Source organism: Bipolaris oryzae (assembly GCF_000523455.1).
Source record: "Bipolaris oryzae ATCC 44560 unplaced genomic scaffold scaffold_119, whole genome shotgun sequence".
NCBI lineage: Eukaryota > Fungi > Ascomycota > Dothideomycetes > Pleosporales > Pleosporaceae > Bipolaris > Bipolaris oryzae.
Genome location: NW_006911395.1, coordinates 69,616 through 89,430, shown reverse-complemented (window position 1 = coordinate 89,430; position 19,815 = coordinate 69,616). Strand labels below are relative to the sequence as shown.

General features: G+C 51.9%; 9 protein-coding genes across 9 annotated transcripts; 3 read left to right on the top strand and 6 right to left on the bottom strand.

The window, feature by feature from the left end:
- Positions 1 to 941: 941 nt before the first annotated feature.
- COCMIDRAFT_28339 (uncharacterized protein) lies at positions 942 to 1,991 on the bottom strand (the record flags this gene model as incomplete). Its single annotated transcript, XM_007692106.1, has 1 exon — positions 942 to 1,991. The coding sequence occupies one exon, from the start codon at positions 1,989 to 1,991 to the stop codon at positions 942 to 944; it is 1,050 nt and encodes a 349-aa protein (XP_007690296.1).
- Positions 1,992 to 2,899: 908 nt separating this feature from the next.
- Positions 2,900 to 3,984, bottom strand: COCMIDRAFT_28338 (uncharacterized protein; the record flags this gene model as incomplete). Its single annotated transcript, XM_007692105.1, has 4 exons — positions 2,900 to 3,029; positions 3,080 to 3,510; positions 3,561 to 3,738; positions 3,818 to 3,984. The coding sequence occupies 4 exons, from the start codon at positions 3,982 to 3,984 to the stop codon at positions 2,900 to 2,902; spliced, it is 906 nt and encodes a 301-aa protein (XP_007690295.1).
- Positions 3,985 to 4,218: 234 nt separating this feature from the next.
- COCMIDRAFT_101513 (uncharacterized protein) lies at positions 4,219 to 4,386 on the bottom strand (the record flags this gene model as incomplete). Its single annotated transcript, XM_007692125.1, has 1 exon — positions 4,219 to 4,386. The coding sequence occupies one exon, from the start codon at positions 4,384 to 4,386 to the stop codon at positions 4,219 to 4,221; it is 168 nt and encodes a 55-aa protein (XP_007690315.1).
- Positions 4,387 to 5,117: 731 nt separating this feature from the next.
- On the bottom strand, positions 5,118 to 6,636 carry COCMIDRAFT_7363 (uncharacterized protein; the record flags this gene model as incomplete). The annotated part of the gene is made up of 3 exons (XM_007692099.1): positions 5,118 to 5,210; positions 5,262 to 6,569; positions 6,628 to 6,636. The coding sequence occupies 3 exons, from the start codon at positions 6,634 to 6,636 to the stop codon at positions 5,118 to 5,120; spliced, it is 1,410 nt and encodes a 469-aa protein (XP_007690289.1).
- Positions 6,637 to 7,133: 497 nt separating this feature from the next.
- COCMIDRAFT_38864 (uncharacterized protein) lies at positions 7,134 to 10,364 on the top strand (the record flags this gene model as incomplete). Its single annotated transcript, XM_007692112.1, has 1 exon — positions 7,134 to 10,364. The coding sequence occupies one exon, from the start codon at positions 7,134 to 7,136 to the stop codon at positions 10,362 to 10,364; it is 3,231 nt and encodes a 1,076-aa protein (XP_007690302.1).
- A 584-nt stretch (positions 10,365 to 10,948) lies between these two features.
- COCMIDRAFT_38863 (uncharacterized protein) lies at positions 10,949 to 11,485 on the top strand (the record flags this gene model as incomplete). Its single annotated transcript, XM_007692111.1, has 1 exon — positions 10,949 to 11,485. One exon carries the CDS (start codon positions 10,949 to 10,951, stop codon positions 11,483 to 11,485), a length of 537 nt encoding a protein of 178 aa, XP_007690301.1.
- Positions 11,486 to 11,914: 429 nt separating this feature from the next.
- On the bottom strand, positions 11,915 to 13,447 carry COCMIDRAFT_7361 (uncharacterized protein; the record flags this gene model as incomplete). The annotated part of the gene is made up of 6 exons (XM_007692098.1): positions 11,915 to 12,123; positions 12,172 to 12,529; positions 12,579 to 12,914; positions 12,965 to 13,164; positions 13,233 to 13,249; positions 13,341 to 13,447. The coding sequence occupies 6 exons, from the start codon at positions 13,445 to 13,447 to the stop codon at positions 11,915 to 11,917; spliced, it is 1,227 nt and encodes a 408-aa protein (XP_007690288.1).
- A 634-nt stretch (positions 13,448 to 14,081) lies between these two features.
- COCMIDRAFT_101505 (uncharacterized protein) lies at positions 14,082 to 16,427 on the bottom strand (the record flags this gene model as incomplete). Its single annotated transcript, XM_007692124.1, has 2 exons — positions 14,082 to 15,812; positions 15,924 to 16,427. The coding sequence occupies 2 exons, from the start codon at positions 16,425 to 16,427 to the stop codon at positions 14,082 to 14,084; spliced, it is 2,235 nt and encodes a 744-aa protein (XP_007690314.1).
- Positions 16,428 to 17,078: 651 nt separating this feature from the next.
- Positions 17,079 to 19,058, top strand: COCMIDRAFT_101540 (uncharacterized protein; the record flags this gene model as incomplete). Its single annotated transcript, XM_007692123.1, has 1 exon — positions 17,079 to 19,058. One exon carries the CDS (start codon positions 17,079 to 17,081, stop codon positions 19,056 to 19,058), a length of 1,980 nt encoding a protein of 659 aa, XP_007690313.1.
- Between the last annotated feature and the right edge of the window lie 757 nt (positions 19,059 to 19,815).

The following is a 19,815-nucleotide window of genomic DNA, read 5'->3' as shown; positions in this document are numbered from 1 at the left end:
ATAAAGTAAATAAACACCACGTAAGCAGAGTAGATAGCTCCTTATCGAATACAACCTCTTGTATACCTCGCGATTGCTCCCCGGAGCGCAGCCCCTTACAGGCCCGAGTAATACCGCACCTTTTACAATTTTGATAGGGAAAAGAGGCCTCACACTTACGTTTTATGCGGTAGTAGTTGTTGAAGATGTTACTCAATTGTGTTCTTCTTGGTCACTTTGTCAAGGGCAATTTTGCGGTCCCTGGTTCTTCTCTCTTTACTTCTTTTGTAGTTGTCGACATGCGGGGAAGATAAGTGGTTGAATTAGTACTGGGTGAGCGATTCGAAGTGTTCTAGAAAGGTCAATCGATACCCATTCTTAAGTCTGCAGTAGCAATAACAGCACTTAGCCACATATATACCACAGAACATGCAAAGGACTCGCGCAAAGTAACAAATACTAGATTTTTCAGTTTTCTACATAAAGAGTTGCTGTCTACCATAGCACTGTTTCATAGCTATTCTAAACTTTCTTACTAAGGTCTTTTGATAAGTCTTTGCTGCTTTCTTCTTAAGAGCTACATCTATTTTTTTAGATGCTCTAAAATTGTTTCATAGGTATTTATCAAGGATCTAAGCGATACAGGCAAAAGATAGGCTTTATAGCAAAAGTCACCACGAGAAAAGCACGTCTGGATGGGGAAGTGAAACGGTAGCAGATTTAGACTAGTGCTGTATCTTAAGCTGGCTGTAAAACTCATCTCTCTATCGAGTAGGAATGTACAATACACCTTGTATAACCCTCAAGATAGCTCTCTAGGCGTAGCCCGCCTACATCCCACGCCGACTTAGAGTTCAGTCATTATAAAGTAAGCATCAAGTCCCGCTAAAAGTCTTTGTGAAAGATTATCGGCGATAAAGCCGGGTATGCATAAACGCTCATTCTAAAACTGGACAGCAACATTATATGTTCCCCGCTCCATCCGTCTCCTCCTCCGCCTTCTTCGTCCTTTTCATTCTTTCCTCCGCAGCCCGTGCTAGTATTTCCCTCCTGCTCATTCCCCCTCCACTCATATTGCTGACCGCCGCCCCACCACTTCCAGCCGCGTTGCTGGCCACCGTCTCCCCACCACCCAAGGTAAACTCCCCACCGGTCCAACCGCCATGGTCATGTACCTCTTCTTCGCCAGTAGGCTCGTAAAACTCCTCGTTGCCCACGCTTCTGCCCCCGCTCTTCCAGTCGTCGCGAGCGACCTCGCGCTCAATCTGCTTGCATAGATTCCAAAAATTGCGGTCGTGGGGACCCCAGACGTTGTGTGCGAGCTCGTGGCATAATGTGTTGCGGATCGTCTTGTAGTCGCGATAGCCGTCGTATGCGTCGGTCCTCAGTCGCAGCTCGATGACTTCTCCTTTGTTTCGGTTCAGTCCGAGTGTGCGCGACTCTTGTGTTGTGTGCATGGCGGGATCCATCTCGGTGAGCAGCGGGACGCTGAACTTGTGTGTGCGCATGGCGGCTTTGATGCCGGCATCGTCGCGTAACCGCTCGAGGAAGCGCAAGGAGCGTTCGGGATTGGGGAGGTAAGGTAGTGGGCGCAGTGTGTGAAAGGTGTATTGCGCCTCCTCTTGTATCTTCTTGTAGTCTCGATTTCGCGCTGGTGTGGCGGCTTTGATAGGACCTGGTCGCCGGGGCGCCGAGGCGGCGGATATGGTGTCGTTGAGAGATGACACTTCTTCCTTCGTGCTTCCCATCAGTGTTATCTTCTTAGATGCGAGTTCCGTAAGTGGTAGCGCTGCATCTTTAAAGGGCGGCTTCTGCAGTCCGATCTTGCCGCCAACAAGGAACTTTTGATTCGACGGCGGTATTGAGAGTTCTGCCGCAACGCGTTCTGAAAGATCGGAAATGGTGGCGTCTTTGGAAAAGGGGAATGCGGTGGCTCTTCCATGGTGCGTGAGGGTGATTTGGAGGTCGTCGCCAGAGGTTGGCGGTGCTGGGGAATTGTCTGTTTCTGTCATGATTAAGAGATGGTTAACACGTTCGCGCTAGGAAGCAAAGATGCGGTTCATACGACTACTGCTATCAGCTAGATATTGTAAGTGGCAAGGTTAGTGGTGATCAAGATGTTTGGTTTGGTAGCATGTGGTTTGGCTATGCTAAGCCATGCGCTGCTTCGGTGACGTTCTCGAAGGCTTCCAGACGTGATGCACTGCCATCGGAATTTGTCATCACTAAACTCCGACTTGGTCCGTTTTACCACCATCTCCATTGTCGACAATGAACACTAAACCCGCGGAAAGAGATGCTCATATTCTCTTTAGTAATACTCATAGGGTTCAAAGTTTGAACCCAGTCAGTTTAGACGTAGTGCCTAGTTTTATTTTTCGCTTCCTTAGTTTATAAATTAACTTTACATTCTATATGTCCTCTTGATAAATGTAGAAAACCAAGAATTAGAATACCAAACGTACTTAATAGTTGTTGTATTGGCCGATACGGGCTATCCAAAATGGCTGGATAGAGTAGTTTCGTCTCTCTAAGATTGTTGCAGTAATTGAACAAGGAGATTATTTCAAGAACGCCCTTTCAGCACTAAACCTTGAAAACACTCCTTCCTTCGAATCGGTAAATCGAATTACAGATCCGTACCGTGATATGAGTTTGCGTTTCAAATCACATAAGATTGATACCATGTGCTTAGTGGCTAAAATTGTGTCTTATCTGACATGCCTTTGAAAGAGTATTCCAACGAGATAATTGAAGCGAGTTTGTATGATTATGTTCGTGAAAATGCCCCCCTTGTTCTTCCAACGGGGTATAAAGATATACTCCAGTAAACACCTACATATGCAAAACCCAGTTTTAATATGCATGCCGTTTGGTTTTCCAAATATATGCTGCGCGCCCCTCATTAGCCGTAATTAGATTAACCCAACTTTGCCTCCTCCTCCGCCTTCTTCGCTGCCTCTTCTGCCTGCTTCTTGCGCTCCGCTTCTTCCTGGTCCACTACTTCTTGCGACTTGATCCATTCTCTTATCGCCGGATCCCATCGGTGCCTGTAATCCTATTAGCAATACTTCTCTCAGCCGAGACTCGGTCAACTTACCCATTGAACTCGGTCACTACCAAGGCTTTTTCTTGATACTCATCTACAAGTATCTTGTCGTAGTTGTATGGCACCTTAGCCACAACACCCTCGAACATGGTTTCACGCATGGGATACAGATCTGAAGTTTGATATCGGTGGTAATTCTTGCAGACCCATTCGCCAGGACGCTCTTTCGGATGCGTTTCACTGAGCCCCGTGATGTCGATGAAGAGGCCGTTGCGGGTATCAATCCATCGTGCATCAATGATGTTTGCGCCATCGCCGCGTTCACGCTCCCATATCCATGGGTTGACGTCTAAAAGATATTCTCGTTGCACTGTGCCGTCGTAGGATACATATGGGTACTTTGTTTGGTTGTGGACCCTGCCGATGTGCTGTAGTGTACCGTCGGCGACTTGGGTGTCGAGATCAAAGTCCCAGGGGAGACGCTTTGTAAAATGTCAGCCGCAATCTCTTGTTCGGCCAAGACCAGACGCACCTTTCCATTCCACCACCATCCTAGCAATGTTCCATGTGCGATCCAAGTATCCAGATCGTTTTCGCGGAAGAAGTTCAAATAGGCACGAATCATATGTTTCTGGGTGTCAGTCCGCTCATCGTCGGATACAACGCCGTTGAAGTAGCGTTCATCATAGTGACCGAGTGTTAGGCTGCCTCTAGAGGGCTGTCAGATGGGTGCCCAAGATGTCAAGGTTTTCTGTGCAAAGCAACGACACAGTGAAAAGGGTCACTTACCCAGGCTCATGGAAGTACTTTGTGCTGGGCTTCCTGTCCTCCCGCGATTTGATTTGACCGGTTAGTGAGTTTTGAACCAAAGGGGTGTTCTCTGGGGTTGGAATAGCGATAGAAGATATGAAGAGGGATGCGGTAGCAACACTGGCTGCACATGTGCGTAAACGCATTGCGGTGTATCTGATATCTGCTAATTAGGTACGTGATTGCGACAATCGTGGATCATCAAAGTCTTTAACGAAAAGCCCCTGTATCCCGCTAGATTATATCGGCGACCGAACCAGGGAGTCAGGCTGGGGTATGCGGGTATGCCGGGTATGAAGAATGAGAAGCAATTCAGGAAGGAGGTCGCGTGCTTCGGGTTGTAACGATCGACACAGCGTGAAGGGTAATGGCAAACAGCGTCAAGGGGAGAGGGAGCAGAAGAAACCGAGAAAAGAGAGGGAGATGGACATGGAGCCGGGGCGCTGCAAAGGATTCGTAAGGCAACATGACGCACTGTACGCGACACCGAAGCCACCAGCCCGGTCGAGCTGCGCCCCGACATGCCTTGCTTCAGACACTGCTGCCATGCTACCCCGGAAATTCGGCACCGTTGGAAGCGAGCAAGATGTCGATTCAGGACAGTGGAGCCCTGGCAGGGAGAAGAGTATCCACTCCAATGTAGCAAATGCATGGCTAAGCTTTGGACAAGCGAGTGATTGCCAATGATGTACCCCCACAACAGGCGGCTCACGGCTGCGGTGGCTTGTGTCCAGCAACTGTAATATGGCTCGAAGACATTTGCTGCCATTATCCTAGATATCGTGCTGATACGTTGACGTATCTCTGCGGGGCTGGTGTCAAAAGTGGTCGAACGCGCGGTCCAGGGTTGTCCGGCATGTCAATCGTGATATCGCGTGCGTCCTTACCCAAACCAGAAAGGCCTCGTCATCGTCCATCTGGCAGCAATAGGAGCCACTTTTCCCTCTACGCCAATGCGCTTGGTGGCACAAATGTTGGTGATATGTATCGAGTTGGCCGGCTCATTCTTCAGACACACGGCAATGATTCCCTGTTTCCAGATACCAAGATACCCCATCGCACACTTCAGCAACTGTTGCCACGGTAACTGCATATCAGACTCACTTGACAACAGCGACTGTTCTGTCGCCACAGATAGCGCAGCCTCTATTAGTACGTACATGCCATGCTTTTTTGCTCTACCAAATACATGGGCTTCCTCAGCCGCACGCCCAAACGCTGAATTCGTCCAAGACCATAGTACGCCACAAACCAAAGAGGAAACAAAAAGGATCATCATCTATGAAACATCCATGGCATCCGTGCCGTTGGCCACGGCAAAAGATACATCGCCCGCCTCGCCAATTAGACGCTTCTCTGATTCGGAAACAAACTGCCATCATGTTAACTTCGGCCTGTGCAACTACGACTTGTGTAAACCTACCTTGACGCTTCGGTTGGCGTCGTAGAAAAGCGCAAAGCTCCGCTGCACATCCTCAATCGTAACCTCGGAACCGTTCCTCTTGCCGCGTATCAGGTCAGAGGTGGTGATCAGATTGCTGGCGTACCGTAACCCAGCCTCCTGACCAATCTTGGTAAGCAATGCTAGCGCGTCTGGAGACACATCAACCTCCTCTTCTTGTGCTCTTATCGAGATGATTTGCTGCATCTCTTCCGACGAATATGGGTGCGTGTTGACAATGACGACGCGGTCTAAAAAGTCCAGCGGCAGCCCGTGCGGCGACCGGTAGTCTGTTCCGCGTATCTGCGTGTTTCCTCTGTTGCTAGCCATGATGACAATGGGTGCCAGTTCGTCCTCGAGCGCACGGTTGACAAACGAGAAACACTCAATGTCGAGCATGTGGACTTCGTCGATGAACAGCACACCAGGCACAATGGTTGCCTTGCCCTCCTCTTTCCACTCGGCCACCTTTGTGTTGATTTGGTCGCGCACCTCGCTGCGGATCTCGCCCGTGTCGCCTGAGAAGAGAGCCAGGAAGCCCTGGGTCCTCGAGTTGATGACGTCGATCTCGTGCAGGCTGACTGTGTGCACCACCTCGCGCCGCTGCTGCAGCTCGCCTTCGGGACACTGGACAAACTTTGTGTCGACCCCCATTGCATCGTAGTCTCGTGAGCGCGTGTAGGAGCGGCCGAGCTTGGTGATCTTGCCCGAGGCCTTGTCGATGGAGATGATGTCGCCAGCCATGACCTTTTCCTTGGTCATGCCGTCGATCATCTTGGTGCCCATGTCGTAGACAGTCTCCATGTCAGTCGTCTTGATGGTCAGCTTGCCCTGCTTGTTACTCCCCGTGACGCTGCGGTCAATCTGTATCTCGACAACCTCGCCCTCGATGACCTCGCTCTCCTCGGTTATCCGGACGCCAATCGACTTGCGGAAGGCTTGTGTGAGAGCCTCCGTCTTTGACATTTCGAGCGAGAAGATCTCAGACGAGGCCAGCATGGTAAAAGGCACGTCGGGGCCGAGGGATTGCGCCATGCCCATGGCAATGGCCGTCTTGCCTGTGCTTGGGGGACCGGCAATCAGGACTGCGCGACCTGCAATCTTGCCGTCTCGCGCCATCTTGAGAATGACAGCCGCCGCCTTGCGAGCTTTTGCCTGCCCAACCAGGCCCTGCGACGAGACCTTTGGCTCGAGCGTGTCATCGTCGACGCCGAGCCCGCGAATGTGCGAATGCGCAGCGATGAGGTTGAGCCCACGGAGCTCCTTGGTCTCGGCGATGGTGGTGATGGGCTGGCGAGGGTTAGTGGTGGGGACACATGTCGCGGAGAGGGATATGGGCGACACATACCATGGCCATGGCGAAGTGTATTGGGGGGGTGGTGGTTTGAAGCTCTGATATGCAATGGCAGCAGCACAGCAGCAACAGCAGCAGCAACAATTCGCGGTCGGCGCGCGGCGTGAAGCTCGGCGGGCGCTAGCAGTAGGCGCACGGATCAGGCAGGCGCGCCTCTCACGTCTCCACGTCTCTTTCGGTTTGGGTCAATTACCTGCAGCGTGAGCGCCTGTCCCCTACCGTTGCCCCGACACATCATTTCGGCCAATCCCCACAATCATACCAGTAGAGCGTGCATGTGCATGGCCTAGCGTAAACTTCCTCCAGCTCACACTCGTCGACTAGATATTTGTTTCTTCTCCCACCCTCCTCGCCACGTTGCTGCCTATCTATTCCTTCCTCTTGCTTGGCGTTGCAGCTGGGTGGGGCAAACATGCCTGGTTGTCCATCACCCTCGCCCTCCTTCATTTCCATCTTCTTCACCCATCCCCTGCGCTCCTTTACTTGCACTTTACTCCTCCATGGCCTCACGTACGGGCAAACGGCCGCTCGAGCCCCGCTCCCGCGGGGATAGCCCTCCCAACAAACGGAATCGCCCACATGAACCACGCTCAGCGCTGACAGACAAGGCCCGTTCATTCGCTATTACGGCGTCAGCATCAACGCCGTTGCCGCCGCGAGTGGCAAAGCCCGTCATAAAGATTCCCAGTCCCCCACCATCTAGGAAGACCTCCTGTACTTCGCTGTCAACTAACACTCCAGCGGGTTCCAAAGGAACGCTTGATCGTAAACCAGCCGATTCCCTCTATACGAAACGTCCTCAAGAGAAGCCTGGCCGAACCGACCAAGCATCTAGGCATGATGCGCCCACCAGGTCTCCTACTTATCTGGGCAGCGGACCACCTACCCCTACTCACCACAATGCTCCTTCTGCCCCTTCCATGTTGCCGGCCGAGTCAAGTTCACACGCAAATCCCACGCCACGTCCAGACAATCCTGCCAGCGACCGAACACCCATTACTATGCAATCACTTCGCAAACTCCGAGACAAACGACTAGCTATAGCAGCACAGGCCAGCCCAAGTGAAGTATCTGCCCCACCAGCCAATCAAGTAGAGGTCAAACTCGAAGCCCAGCAACTGGAAATCAGACAACTGAAGAAAGTCCGAGACGAACTCAGCAGCAGACTAAAGAATTTGGAGACTGTGTTCCAAAACTCCAACCGTTTGACAAACTTCACAGAACAACAAGAGTGGTCTTCAAAAGCTCTGCAACCCATACTTACCCGCTTAGATGTGCTTGAGAAATCCTTGCTGCTTCCCAAAGACAAACCTTCCCAGAAAGAAAAAGATGCACTTGTGCCTGTGGAAAATCGACTAGCTGCAGTAGAGGTTGCACTATCTAGTGTCCAAGAACGTCTAGAACAGATAAAGCCCCCTTCAAGCCAAACTAATGCAAGTCTGGCCGAGGCAGCAAACAACGCTGTAGCCAAGATAATGGCTTCAGAAAATGAATTGCCCACATTCATCAACAACAGGATGAAGAAATTAGTGGCGGATCAAGTTAGCGAGAATGCTGTAGACATTAAGACTTCAATACGTCGAGAAATGGCTGAGATGGAAGCACAGCTGGGCAAACGTATCACAGATGAGCACCAATTACTTCAGAATACTTTGGACAAGCTCAAGGATGTAGACGACTTGGCAGCGACAGTAAGAAGCATCCCTCAGCAACTACTCATCATCCGCAACTCCATCTCTGGGATCCAGTCAACCTCTGACATGGCACGGTACAAAATCAAAAATATTGAACAAGATGTTCAGGTGTTCCAGCACCATCCAAGGATCATCGAGGATCTGAAAGCAGAACTGGAGAAGTGTTCACACTTTTGTAAAGGGCTAGCGAGAAGGGATCTGCCACGTCTTGAAGACTTTGAGGAAAACACAAGCAGACGCTTGAAGAAGCTTGAGGAAAGCATACTTGACCGTGCTAGACCTGACGATACTGACGGAACAACCTTGTCATGGTCAGCGAAGCAGCACACAGCCATCAGACCAGTCGACGTTAGCAACCTTGCTACACGTATAGACGATCTTGAGAGAGCATCACCAGGCATCTCTTCTTCCAGCGTAAACTCTCTTGCACAAAACGTAGAGCAGCTCGCTAAAGACTTCCTGAGCTTTCAAATTGCCCAGAAAGAGTCAAGAAGCCTGGAGACAAAACTAGTGGATGTCAACAACAGGCTTGAAAGTGTTGAGCAAGTCTCACAGAAATTTGAAGCCCTAAAAGAGCACATCGTGCTAGATGAGTCTCTTCAAGCTAGTCTCGCTGCACTGGATCAACGCGTCTCGGAAGAACTTCGCGTTGTACGCGGAGAGTCGCGGGACTTAGAGACAAAGCTAGCGGACGTCAACAACCGACTTGAAGGTGTTGAGCAAGTCTCACAAGGATTCGGGGCCCTGAAAGAACATATTGTGCTAGACGAACCTCTTAAGGCTAGTCTCGCCGGACTGGATCAACGCATTTCAGGAGAACTTCGCGCTGTACGGGAAGACTCCAATGCCACACTCGCTGCCATGGACCAACGCGTTTCGGAAAAACTCGATGTTTCACGGGCAGAAGTGGATGCTAAGCTCGCCGAAATTCAGCTACTTCAGTCTAGCACTTTATCAGGAGCTGTGCCTGCAAGAGCTGAGAATGCCGATTTGTCTGTAATGGCTATTACGAGAGCCCTCGAGGATCAGGTCAAAACCCTACAGACTGAAGTCGACTCACTCTCTGACGATTTCAATGAAACCGGTCAAAAGCTCCACGAGCACTCTACTGCTATTGCTGTTATGAAGAATCAAGTCCCTGAACTCTTCCAGCAGCAATTCGAGCCGTTCAGGTCCAAGGTTGAAGAGCAGCTCGGGATTGTCAATGGAAAATTGGGCGCACATGCCAATGACATTGACAGTTTGAAGAACGTCATGTCTTTACTCCAAACAAAGACCTTGTCCAATACCCAAGCACTGGCAACGAAAGCGGACGCAGATGCTGTGGGAACACGGACGGACAGCATCATGTTTGCAATAAAAGACCTCGAGCATCGATACCAAAACATTAGCACCGACGAAATGTACCAGAAAATGGTACACTGGTTTGTGCAGATGTATCCAACAAGTGCAACTTTGCTGAGAGACACAACACAACTTCAACAAGATGTCAACCAGCTCAAATCTTACTGCAACGACCTCTTATGGGTTCGGAAACGATCTGAAGTTTTGGTCGATCTGTGCCAGAATGCTGGGCAACTGCAGGCCCTTGCAAGAAGTGCCCCCCAGCTACAGGCCCTCTGTCGACAAAATTCGCCGCAAGTTCAGGACAGGGTCCAGCAAGCACTAGTTGAAGTTGAACAGCGTCTTAAAATCGACATCGATGAGCTAAAGAAGGTGAAGAACTCTCTTGAGCCTCAGATGTCTCAAATCGCCATGCAGGTTGCTGACATGAAAATGTCGACGTACCAGCACCGGCGTGATTTCGACACGATCAAGGACACCCTGATCGAACCTAATAAAGACTTTTTTGGCCTATTCGGTACAGCTCTTGCTGTCTTGGCCCAAGTCCAACAGGTTGTCGAGACCTTGAACAAAAGCATACCCGGCTCCCAGCTGACGCTGGACTGGGAATGCTACCTGCCAGCACTTGTTGAACAATCAAAGACAAACACCAACTCTGGTATTAGCGCGGAAAGGGGCAATAGCAATCGGTAGGCTTTTGAAAGCAACAATGGCACCCTATAAGGGTGTATAGCTGTACTTGCGAGCAAGGAAGCGTTCGTAGTCTTCAAGTTTTTAATTGGAGTTCTGGGCGGAGTTTTTTTTGGGATTTAAATCCCTTCAGCATATGATACCCCTAGCCGGATGGCTTTCTGAGACTTATTTTCTGAGACGAATATTATGAACCAACCTTTTCCTTGTCATCGGCGGGAGTTTGTTTTTTTGTAATACGAGATTATTATCTCGGTCACACTCTTTTACATTAATTTGTATTTCAGTCACCTATTTGTTTTTCGAAAAATAAAGGTTGTTTCATTCTCACCGTTTGCTGTTGGAAATATATAGGTTAGTGGTAAGTGAAAGGTAACAAACGGTGAAAGAAGGTAAGTGAGGAAGGACAAGGTCTGGGTCTCTCGGAGATAAGCCCCAAACGCGCTAGTTAACCCCACGCAAAAGGGTTTTGGCGCGTCAACTTCTTGAGCTCCAACCGTACAGTACATAGATGGACAATTCCAGATCTTGACACTCCTCAATCCAGCGCACACACATAACTAAAACAGCTCAAACGCCAGAAAAAAATGGCACAAGATAACGCCCCCAACGTCGCTCCTAACAATCCACCCGCACACACAGACACCGACGCAGACACCTCCATGCCCGACGCCGCAACCCCCAAACCCGCATCCAAACCCGAAAAACCAGCCCACATCCTCCACCAAACAACCTTGCGCAAACCAACCTGGTCTTACCTCCACCTAACCCTCACATCCCCCTCCTTCCCTTCTTCCACCTCATCCGCCTCAACCACAACCCCAACAACCGACATCTCCCCTCTCCTCATCTCCCCGCTCCTCACATCCGCCCTGCGCGCATACCTGGGCACAATGGGCGCAGCGATACCAGTTGATATACTCAAGACGGCCGGGCGGGAGGTGTGGATACGGGTGCCGAGGCAGGATGTGCGGGGTGTGAAGGCTGCGTTGGGGAGTTGGGTTGGGAGGGTTGAGGGTGAGGATGTGGGGGGTGAGGCGGGGAGAGTTGGGGTTGCATGGAGGGTGGTGGGTGGTGCTGGGGTGCTTGGGGGGATGGGAGATGGGGGTGAGGTGTTTGGGTGAGGGGCTGTAGGAGGGAGAAATGATGAGAGAGTTGGATATGGACTGGACTGGACTGGGACAAGAGTGTCGCACAGGATGCGACATTGCAGAGAGAAGTGAAAACGTCATGCTCCAAGACCAGTAAGGACGAAGGGCAACGGGCTCCCCAGCGGCAAACAGATCATACCACACGCACATCGCTATCCAAGAAACGGAAAAAAGAACAATAGCGATTCAAGTCTACACAATTTGGAAGAATGGATACGCATGGCTCTGGAAACAAAAACTACAAGATTCCCCTCCCAAACCCACGGATCGAAGAGAATCCACAAGGACAATCCTCCAGCGCTAAATTCACTCCGAACCCCCCCTTGCATTTTCCCGTCAAGAATGCAAAACAACTTTCTCAGCAATCTTCTCCATGTCCGCCCTGAGATGATCGTCCAAGGTTTACTGCCAGCCGGGTTGGGGTGCATGGTGACCCTGTTGGCCGCCGTAGTTGCCTCCTTGGCCTGGAGGTGGAGGATACTGTTGGCCTCCGCCGTATTGGTTCTGGTGTGTCGGGGCGCCACCATACTGGTTGTGTTGGTGGTTATCGTAGTTTCCTGGGCCACCGTAGGGGCCAGGAGGAGCGCCGTATGCAGGGCCTCCGTATCCCGCTAGATATTGTTAGCTTTGTTGTATTAGTTCGAGGGATAGACTCGTACCTTGCTGGCCGTAGCCGCCGGGACCTGACGATGGTGGTCCCTGGCCGTAGCTAGGGGCCGGTCCACCATAGCCAGACTGTCCACCGAAACCGGCCTGCGAGCCATAACCGTGTCCCTGCTGTGGCTGTGGAGTGTGTTGTTGCGAGCCATAGCCACCGTGTCCCTGTCCTTGTCCCTGGTTTCCATGTCCTTGGCCGTACGACTGTCCGGGGGTAGATGAGTGGCCCGAGTGACCTTGAGGGCCGCCGCCGTACTGAGAACCGGGGTTGTACGAGGAGGGCGGCGCAGTGCCAGTGTACGATCCACCGGATGGGGCGCCAGAGCCGCTATAGCCGTAATCGTTGTTCGGCTTGGCATGCTGTAGTCTGTCAGCACATTACCTTGATACTTTGACCAGAGTCACATACAGATCCTCCGCCCAACGCGCCGCTGAGCATGCCTCCCAGGCCGCCTGCAAGACCACCACCGCTCGAACCGTGGCCAGAGTTGTTACCCTGCTGGCCTCCAGAATTTCCATGCTGCTTGCCACCACCTAGCAGACCGCTGGCAAGTTGGCCGACTAGTCCTCCAGCACCACCACCGCTGCCGCCGTGGCCGCCGGAGGAGTTTCCAGGTTGCTTTCCACCTCCAAGCAACGAACCAGCGAGTTGACCGACGAGGCCTCCAGCGCCGCCACCGCCACCGCCACCGTGGCCACCGTTATTTTGCTTGTTGCCTCCCATGAGTGCGTTCATGGCGAAACCCTGTTCCCTTTGTCAGCGAAGCCCCCCAGGTGGCTGGTTGTGTCTCGTACGCCCAGTCCGCCTCCCCTGTCGCCTGTTTGTCCGTCGCCCATGCCTCTTGTTCCGTCGCTTGCGCCTGGTCCTAATGTGCCTTCTGGGCTGCTGTATGGGTTCGTGTGTTGTGCAGGAGTGCTGTGGTTCGAACTGCCACCTATGGGCGCTTCGCTAGTGGGTAGTTCCCATTGCGAAACACCAGTGCTGATCTGGACATCTGTTGTTAACGAGTCAGCACGTGCGCCGGCGTTAGCTGCCAAGGAGTCTCAGACACAGTGAACGTACAGTAGTACTTTCGGGATCTGTGTGCGTGTGTCAGCGGTGTCGCGGGGGCGTGTGTACAAAGGCGGGGCAGGCTCAGCGACTCGTGGGAGCACTACAAGGGAAACATACGTATTGTCCCACTGGGCTATCCATCCCGCGGGAAGCTTGGGTAGCGTAGGATCGGTAGGGCCCGAGTCTGGCGAGACTGGGGGGATTGGAGGCGTCGGCACGGCCATGTTGCCGCTGCGGAGATGGGATGCGGGGTCGGGCGAGTGATGCTCTGGGGAAGCAACCAGGCGCGAGGGCGAAGGGAATGTGTGTAGGGGGGAGGATAGAGGCGAAAAAGAGGTTGTTAATGCATCGCAGACGAGCGGTTATATGGCAGGCGTGCGAACGGCCATGGGCGAGTGGACCTTGTTAGCCGTCGTAGTGGGGATTGGCCAGGGTGCTGGGAAGCTTTACGAGGCTGTGCCCGCTGTGCCCTACGCGCAGTCCGGAAAAGTGACGCACCTTGGTAGGCGCGGGCCTTTATTTTCAGCTGGCTTGCATCATTACGTCTACCATGTACAGTTGACCATTTGGTCAACGCCAGATTGCAACGGCGCTTGCAACGGCCGTGTCCTACATGTGGCTGAGACAGCGCCTCGTCGTCATCCTCAGCAACAACCAAGCCGCTGCCCAACCCACGAGCCCAACCCACGCCCAATACTCATACACAGATATCGTACAAAATGCCTCATCCGACGCCTGTCTCATGTCCACCTTGGCTTTCATCTCGCCGCACATGCCCATCTCTTACGCCGGCGTGTCCCATAAAACATATCCCTTACGCCTTAGACCAGCAACGCCTGCAAATTGACCCATAGCAAATCACCACGCATACCCGCCACCATCCTCATGATCATGATCATTACCGTCCCATTCTTCGTCGCCGCTGGGCTCAGCATCGAGAAAGTCGGCCTCATTGAAGATCTCTTCACGCGGGCGGAAGTTGTCAATGCGGAAAATGACCGTGTGGCACCGACCCTGCACAAACAGATGCTCATCTTCAGCTGATCCTTCGGTCTCTCCAGAACTAGACCCGTCATCTGACTCCTCATCGTAGCTCATCGCTGCCTTTGAGCGAGACCGTAGCCGCTTCGAGCCCCAGCCCTCCTCTTGCTTTTGTGCTTCCGAAGGCACCAGAGGCACATCACTATCGCTGTCACCATTGTCATCCATGGTGGGTTGAGCCTCCACCGCTGTCTTCTCTGGGACACCCTCGATGAATGAATCGACCTTGTCGTCCTCGCCGCCGCCAAGCTGCACCTTCCATTCCCGGAATGCCCGTAGCGAGGCGAGATGAGGATTCGGTGCCTCCCATTTCTTTGCAAACACTTTCTTGAACTTGGCAGTCCATGTTTGTCTGAACTCTGCCCTCTGTCTCCAGTCAGTGTCTACCATTGCTATAATGGTAATCTCTTGAAGATAAGGAAGATTCTCGGCAGAGTCAATTAGCGACTTGAACAGGTTGGCAGCCGATGTTGAGTTCCAGTTTCGCAGATACTGCAGGTCCAGCGTTCGCAGCGTGCATGGCCACGTAGGAATCTCGCTCTCGCCTAAAAGGGTTTCGTAGAGGGGTTCGTTGTCAGAAGACATGGCCAGAGAGCTGTAGTACGTCGTGTCCATTCTCAAAACCTCGAGCTTGGGACATGACCGTTTGAGATCGACGAGGAAAGACAAGTCGAGAGCTTGGTTGTGATTGAGCACCAACTCTTCCAGGTGTGCACCATGCGTAGCCAAAAAGGCTTGGAATGCATCAGAGAGTAGCTCGCCGCAAGCGGTAATATTCAGGCTGACAAGGTTGTTCGGTAACAGGGGTAGGAGCCGCCCACTGACAACTCCACACGTCTCGAATGACAAGCTCCTTAACTGGGGAAGCACGGCTAGTGCAGACGCCAATAGCTCTTCTGTCGTTGGTGGAGCTTCAACATCATCGCTATCACCTTGGCTAACTTCAGGATGGAATTTTGTCAAGGTCACATCGCGGAGGCTCTGAAACGCGCTATCTGTATGAATACTTTTGATCCATAACGGGCCCTGGGTACAGAAAGTACGGTTCCATCGCCAGCTTCTCAAGCGCAGGCTCGTCTGGCGTAGGGCGTCAAAAAGCTCACTTGGGTATACCCACCGGCGGATTCGCCGAAGACGTGGTCGAAATGGCGGTCTATCCATTGGGTCAAAAATATCAATTTCACGCAGTGTTGTCAGTGACTGGACCAGAGCTGCCAGGTCTGTCACGCTATTGGTCGAATCCGTGAGTGTAGTCATTTGCGTAGCATCCAGCTCCAATCGCTTTACCATGACTCGGTAGTCGTCATATGCTCCCTGTGGAGGTGCAATGAGATGGCGAACAAGATCTTTTCGAGACTGCCTAGTGGCAAATATCGGCGGGTTGCGATAGAGCGCTGTCAAGGCCGGTTTTGCGAATGAAGAGCACATCCTTGCCATTTGTACAAGCCAAGGTATCGCAAAAGTGGGTTTCATATTCTCATCATGTAGTGGATGTGAGGCATAGACGAATATCTGGAGGAGTACATGATAGGGAAGCGAAGCCCATGCCTAGATATCAAGATATTAGCATAATTGGTTACGTGTACGAAAACATCATGCCAGTCCCCCGTTCAGGTCATAGCATCCCACAGCTGGTCTTAGGTCATGCAATCAACTTACAGGTACGCATCCATCCGTGGGGATGTCGGTCACTCGCCACCCAACCTGCGCTTCCTCGTTCGGCGCAAGCGGTGCGCCCAGGACAGCACGTCGAGTGCGCCTGTCTCTGGATCCGCGCTTCTTTTGTATCTCAGATGACGGTGGCGCACTCGGTCTTGACCTTGTTCGCACCGCCATCACTCGCTCTTCCTCTGCCTCAAAGTCCGCATCGGGGTCTTCTTCGTCTTCATCCGAGCTGATGTCTTTGTATGAAACTGCCCCTTTACCTCGTCTGCGTGGGTTTCTAGAGGGTTGCTTGCGCTTGACTGGGACAGGCTCTGGCGATGCATGTTCGCTTCCACTCGAATCTTGGTCGGCAGCGCGCATGCGCCGAGTTGATCGGCGAGAGGGAACGGTTCGCTTTTGGGTGGTTCGCTCGTGGTCAGAGCTCTCAGAAAGGTCATCGTCGCTGCTTGGTTCCTTGTAGGAGACAGCGACTCGTTTCCGCTTTAGTGTTACAGTCATGTCGTACGGATTCGGGTCGAGTAACCTCAGGGAATCTAGCTGGGGAGATGGATTAGTAGCGACTTGGGCCTACATCGGACATTTTCAGCTCTTCAGATTGGCCGTCTAAACGCAAAGAGTGGTTCAAAGCATGTTTTGAGTGTGCAGTGACTGATGTGTGGTGTTGCGAAAGCGAATCGGGGACTTGTATGCGGAGTAATCACGGAGGAAGGAGACATGAGATCATCCCCGATTGCTGACCCGATGTAGCTTAGCGCCCTCTGATAACACGTGACATCTCCGATCACAACAAACTACCCAACGATAACCACGACACAAGTACTAACCATAACCACAGTACAGGGAGACGTCCTCTTTTTCTGATTTGGGTCGGAATAGAAAGGGAAAAAGAGTCATGTGTCTGTGAAACTTGCGCATCATCATAATTGCGCTCCAACTCCCTCTGCAGGACCATCATCGCCGTTCAACTAAAGAGTGCGCGAAACTCGTTGTGCAAACAGTTTGGCCTGAGCTCATCAAATGCGCGTCTTCACCTCGAGTTCTCACTTGCCTTAGAATGCCGCTAAGTGGCTGCAACCTATGTAAGTGATCTAAGCTTCTTCCAAGTATATGCTAGAGCCATCTCTGATGTCCCTGGCGCGCTTGCAGAGCATGCCAGGACGGCGAGACAGGTTTTCCGGCAACATACTCCTATACGACTACCTGTCAAGAAAACGAGCACCAATCTTCCTAGATCGGAATCTCACACAGATCCTGGATGCCCACGAGGATCTGTTGAAGGGGGGTGATAGTAGCAGCTGTAGAACCCCAGATTTCGACTTTCGTTCCCAGTGGGAGCCCCCATCCAGCGACCAACTGGAGAAGATGATGGCTCAAGAGAATTACAAAGGTTCTTTTGTGCTTGAAGTGCACGCCATCAACTCGCATAATGGCCAGACGACTGCACATACAGACCGTGATCATAACCCTGCCAACAAAGTCCGGGTCTTGATGCGGTTAAACAGTTCAATCAGAATCTCGATCATTCCGCCGTCTGATGGACCTGCCACGCGCTCTTTTGTGCGTGAGGCTGTACTGAAAGGTGCAGATAGAAATCAGCAAAAAGCCTCGGTTGAAACCAGTCCCATCATCCTGAAGCCTAGAGATTTCTCGGCCGAACCAGGAAAGATTAGCATCGACGACATGTATAGGATGATTCTAAGCGTCAACTTTGCAAGTCAAGTGGACGCACAAGAGCTATACAACTATCTTGGGCTCACAGAGGAAACAGCTACACACCTGTCGACCTCTTATCCCAACATCCTCGAGTGTCCACCAGATAAGATCAGTCTGCCGTTGAAAGCAGCTGGAAAGCCACTCGGAATAAGTATACAGATAAGCTTGTACTGGAACAGCACTGGACTTGGCGACTCAATCCTCGCAAATCATAATCGTAACCTCAGAAGTGCCACAGAGCCACAGAGTTCATACCCTACCCCACCACGCGATCTGCTACCGCGATACAAACTGGCCTATGTCTACGGAAACGAGACTCTCGAGCGATCAGACCTCGTCTGTTTGCATTGCTCTAGAGGGAAGAAACTTAAAGAGATCCGCGATCTTGAAATGCATCTCAACGCCTGGCACGACAATTTCGCCTACCAGCTCGTCTCAGCAGGAACTGATGCAAACGGCATTGCGCACTGGCGATTCGTCAGTGAAGTCGCCGACTCAAAAGCTGACCAAAGAGCAAGCGGTCGCGCCGACGAACCCCGCGATGTACGCGTGCTCGCCCCGGACCGTCCCTTCGACAAACGCCGTTTTCTCGATGGTGATGACACCTACCAACGAGCCGCCCGAGTAGAAAAGAATCTAAAATACCCTAAGAGGAAGCAATTAACCGATATCCTCCCATCTCCCGCCCCACGCCAACGCAAACCCCCAAACGCGATACAGGAACGACCCCCCAAACACAAGAAAACATTCATCGTCCCCAAAGCACCGCGGGGTATCACCTTCTTCCGCTCCCTCAGCAAGCGCCCGCTGCAGCCCGGCGAATCCATCAGCGAAAGCGACGACGAACTCGACGAGTCATGGATGTACCTACGCAAACACGCAGAAATAGACAAATACAACCTATCACCACCTGCCCGCCACTTCCTCAAACTTTTCGACGACTTCATGCATGGGGAGAGTCTTCACGCTGATATCCACGCTGGCGACGCCATCATCCGCTTTGCGCGTCGTGGAAATCCCACGTGGAACGAGGATTTGATCCACGAGTTTGCTAGGAAGCTAAAGGAGTTGCTGGAAGATGATGTTATTTCCAAGGAAATCCACGACGCGGCTATTGAGATTGTGGAGGCGCAGAAGAAGACGAGTAGTAGTGTTAATAATGACGGCAGTAGTAATGAGCTCTCGCGGCGCCTAGAGGAACTCAATGTACAGCGGGGCGAGGATACTGAGCCGCCATACGACAAATGCTACTGCGGCGGAGATGCGGCGGTGAATCCGGAGATGGAGGGTATAGTTGCTTGTAGCAATATTGTAAGCCTGTCATATCCCAAGGGCAATGCGGACGAAAAAGCTAATGTACGACCAGGATTGTATACGCCGTGTTTTTCATCACGCATGCATACAAAAGCACTCTAAATATAAAGGGCCAGCCCCGGACCCAAAGTCTTGGACTTGGACGTGTGATGACTGTAGAGACGAAGGTGTTGCGACTACTTAGCCTAAGGGGTTTTTGGTCGAATATTTTTCCATTTAGCGAAGACGTAGGATTGGTCTTTTGGATTGAGGCGGGATTGAGGTGGGATTGAGTGTATGAAGTAGAAAAACGTTTAGTTAGGCGATTTGGAATATCGATTGCTCAGCGTGGCGTTCTGTGAGCTGCTGAACTACAGGATTGTGTAATTGATGTGCATAAGTACAGCACCAATCGGATGCTGAAAGTCTGCTTGTTTACAGGACAGCGTCAGAGTGGAACACTGCTTTGTCCTTTCTCATTGGCAAACCTTTCCTTCAATTCAGCAGGACACGATGTTACTCAGAAAAGCCACCAAGTACGCGAAACATCTCGTTCTCACACGTACTCAAGTACGTAAGAGTCTCGATCTTACAACCATCTCCACACTTACCTTACCCAGCCTATACCACACATCTTATACGGACGCCTCATCCCCTTTCACTTATCCGCGCCTCCCTAGGCCCGCCGCAAATTGCTCTCCTTTCAGCCAAGCCCCCCCCCTCCAAAGCCTCTCTAATTCCTCGCCTCGCAATCCTTCCCACACGCGCTCGTCTATCCCACGATACTAAGCCGCCAAAATCCCTAATACGCATGCCCCCCCTCCCCCTCAATTCTATCTTACCCGCGATCACATGGCCATCGCTCCAATCAAGTTTGCCA